This window comes from Cyprinodon variegatus, unplaced genomic scaffold, assembly GCF_000732505.1.
Source record: "Cyprinodon variegatus isolate N-32 unplaced genomic scaffold, C_variegatus-1.0 Scaffold509, whole genome shotgun sequence".
Classification (NCBI taxonomy): domain Eukaryota; kingdom Metazoa; phylum Chordata; class Actinopteri; order Cyprinodontiformes; family Cyprinodontidae; genus Cyprinodon; species Cyprinodon variegatus.
The window spans coordinates 225,606-228,843 of NW_015150962.1; the positions used below are offsets into that span (position 1 = coordinate 225,606).

Sequence of the window (3,238 nt, forward strand, 5' to 3'; positions counted from 1 at the left end):
GTTTACAAGAACAGGGAATTTTGTTCTTTTCAATTAAAACACAAATCAGCAACATAGATTATTCAAACATATCTTTTGTTTATTTACTTTCTCTTTCAATAATGTCACAATGAAATTTAATAGCATTAGGATCACATCATCAGAACTTCAAAACATCAACAAACTTGCAGGCTTTTTAAAATAAAAATAGCAAATAAACAAAAGATATGTTTGAATAATCTATGTTGCTGATTTGTGTTTTAATTGAAAAGAACAAAATTCCCTGTTCTTGTAAACTATTTACAGCCTTAACTTAACCATGAAGATAAAAAGATAACACCTTACTGCCTTTTTTATGTGCATATATTACGGTTTAACACAGTGAATGTGACAGAAAATTGTAGTTATGTGAATCAATTTACTTGTAATGGGTCAATATATAACTGCTTAAAAGAAGCAGTAGGATTCTATGTAGCTATCATCAAGTAGATCAAGCAGGTTTATGCTAGTAGATGCACATAAACCAACCCTACCTGCTCATCGTAAGTACGATTATCTGCCACAGGGAAGACACTTTCTCCACCACTCTCCACAGAGTTGAGGTAAAATAACACTGTCAAATACCTGGAAAAAAAGCAACAAAAGGAGCATTATTGTTTAATAGTTCAGATTTTATAACATATAGAACAAACCTAGCTAATAGATGACACACATCTTGAGTTTGAATCTGACAAGCAAAGAGGATGTGAAAAGAAGATTGCTTTTATTAAGTTGCATACCTGCAGGAGACCTCTGTGAGCGCTGAGGTGTTTCCTGCCAGCCGTGTGTGCGCACAGGTGGTCTCTGAGTGAGACGAGCTGCTATCATAGTGAGCGTCGGTGAAGTCTTGATGCTCGTAGCGAGATACCTGCAGCGGTTCACTTAGCTCAACCAGTGCAGAGGGCAGACGTGTCAGAGAGATTACCCTGAGAGCACGAGGAGGGAAAACAAGAGAATAATTTTGCATTTTAATAACAGCTGTTTTTGTGGGAAAAAGAGCGAGACAAATAGGTAGTGACCTTTTCCTGAGTGACTGCACAACGTGGTGAGATCCTGGTCCCTGAAAAAGCCATGTTTGCCTGTTTCTTTGCTTAAAGTGTCTATGCAGGTTCCCACTGCGCGGTTGTCGTGGGTGCTGGGACCCATCATAGACACGGCGGAACTCTCCGAGCGTCAGAATCCCTGCAAGCCACATTCAAAAGTGAAGATAATTAACAAAGCCTTTTAGTACGTAGTGTTGGAAGTCCAGCTCAGTAGAATGCATTCCTGAATTTCTGTTTTCTGGTTCTTCATTGTTATTCTAATTTTCTGAGTTAAACCATGTGCAGATTCTTCCAGCTAAACTTATCATGAGTTCCCCCAGGACACACATGTCCCAGTCCCAACAATAGCCCTGGGGTGCCAGAGCAGAGGTGACTAGAGGACACGGGAGTTGGGGAATACACGGTATCCGGGGGAAAATTAAGTGAAGGGCTGGCAGACAATCAGGTTTTAATGAGATAGGACGAGGCCCTTCCGGATGTGGAGAACGCCTGGCACAATGGTATCAGGTCAAAACGGTGTCACCCCTCTTCCTGCCTTAATATTCACCAACACTCGCACGCAACTACAGCTACAAGTCATTTACAGTAGCCTTACACATACACACTCATTTGAAGAATCCTGAAAAGTTTGTCCAAATTCATGGTATTCTAGAATACAATGGAATCAAAATAAGCTTAGGTTCTGAAAGGGAACCCAANAACTTGTGGTTAACTACAACAAACGTCTCACTGCTGTACTTGCTAACAAAGGCTTTGCCACTAAGTATTGACTGTGTTTGGCTAGAGGGATCAAATACTTATTTCCCTCAATGAAATACAAATTAATTAATATATATTCTTTAAAGACATATTCTGGATTTTCTTTTTGATATTCTATCTCTCCAAGTTAGAATACATCTACCATTAAACGTGCAGAATGATCACATCTTTATTAGTGGGCAAACGAAGAAAATCAGCAAGGAATCTAATACTTCTTGAACTCACTGTACTTTAATATCTTCTGATGATAGCGACATGGACATAGGAGAGTTTTGGCAGCAGAGGAGCAAGAAATTCAGGTTGCTAAGTCGCCCTTTAGTTTGGGGGAGGGTTTCTGACAGGTCATTGAAATAGCAGGCAAATCTTTGACAAACCCAATATTTTTGGTAATTATTTCATAAAACATATAACCATTATGAAAAACCTTAGCGATTGAGAGGTTGTACTTCATATTATAGTTCTGGTGTTAGTTTCTAATTAGTTTTACAGTATAAAATTACCTAGACTATTTAATAGGTAACTCAATTTGGTTTTGTGAACACATAAAAAAGAGGGTATTGCATATATGTTTTTTTATTAACAGTTGAAGGATTTCAGTCATTTCATGGTAAAAAAAAAACAGGTACGAAGTCTGGGGCATATTCAGGACAGTTAATTTAAACTTTTAACTTTAAACAATAACCTTTACACACTTTAGGAATAAAAATAAAAACATATTTTTATATTTGAATGTACCTCGACTGAGGGATACATTTGGGTAACATCACATTCATTTAAACCAGCGTTTCCCAATCAGTGGTCCGCAAATGCATTGCAAGGGGTGCATGAAAATATTTTCTTTCTTAAAATCAAATAGGGTTGGAATCTGTTTTGCTTTGTGAGAACCCAACTGAAAAATTAAATAAGCTTTTATCAACCAAAAAGTACGTTTTTATTATACGTTTGAGTTCACCTGCAGTTGTGACACACATCACAACTGTCATAAGCATCTGATACCAGGCTGTAAAGAACAGCCTGGTATCAGATGCTTACGACAGAGAGCTATCTGAACTCATCAAAGCAGCATAGGTGTCTTGATGAAAACAAAGTTAAACTAAATAAGTCAGTCTGCTAATAATTGGTGTTCTGTATTTTGTTACCAATTCATCAAGTTTAAATGTGGTTATAAGGGAGTTACTCAGAGAAGTATATATATATATTTATAAAAACAAATTTATAGTATGATTTTATTTTGCATTTATTCCGATTCCTTACTGAATTCCAGGCAACATATTTATTTCTTTATTTATACTTGAGATGAAAAACATAAAATTAGAAAAAAATCCAAGCCCAATGCTCAAATTAGAAAAAGTAAAATAGTCTTAATTCAGTTATTGTTAGTTACTCTTTTGGACAACCATAAGTACTTCTGACTGAGG

The 3,238-nt window shown here is 36.6% G+C and overlaps 1 protein-coding gene across 1 annotated transcript in view; it reads right to left on the reverse strand.

Annotated features, from left to right (window-relative positions):
- The window catches only part of LOC107094857 (transmembrane prolyl 4-hydroxylase-like), an 18,373-nt gene that overhangs the window by 3,760 nt on the left and 11,375 nt on the right, over positions 1–3,238 (reverse strand). The window contains exons 5-7 of the mRNA XM_015390729.1: positions 1,038–1,200; positions 759–944; positions 513–603 (exon numbers count right to left, since the gene is read on the reverse strand). Of these exons, the coding sequence (XP_015246215.1) occupies positions 513–603; positions 759–944; positions 1,038–1,200 (440 nt within the window). The remainder of the gene's footprint in view (positions 1–512; positions 604–758; positions 945–1,037; positions 1,201–3,238) is intronic.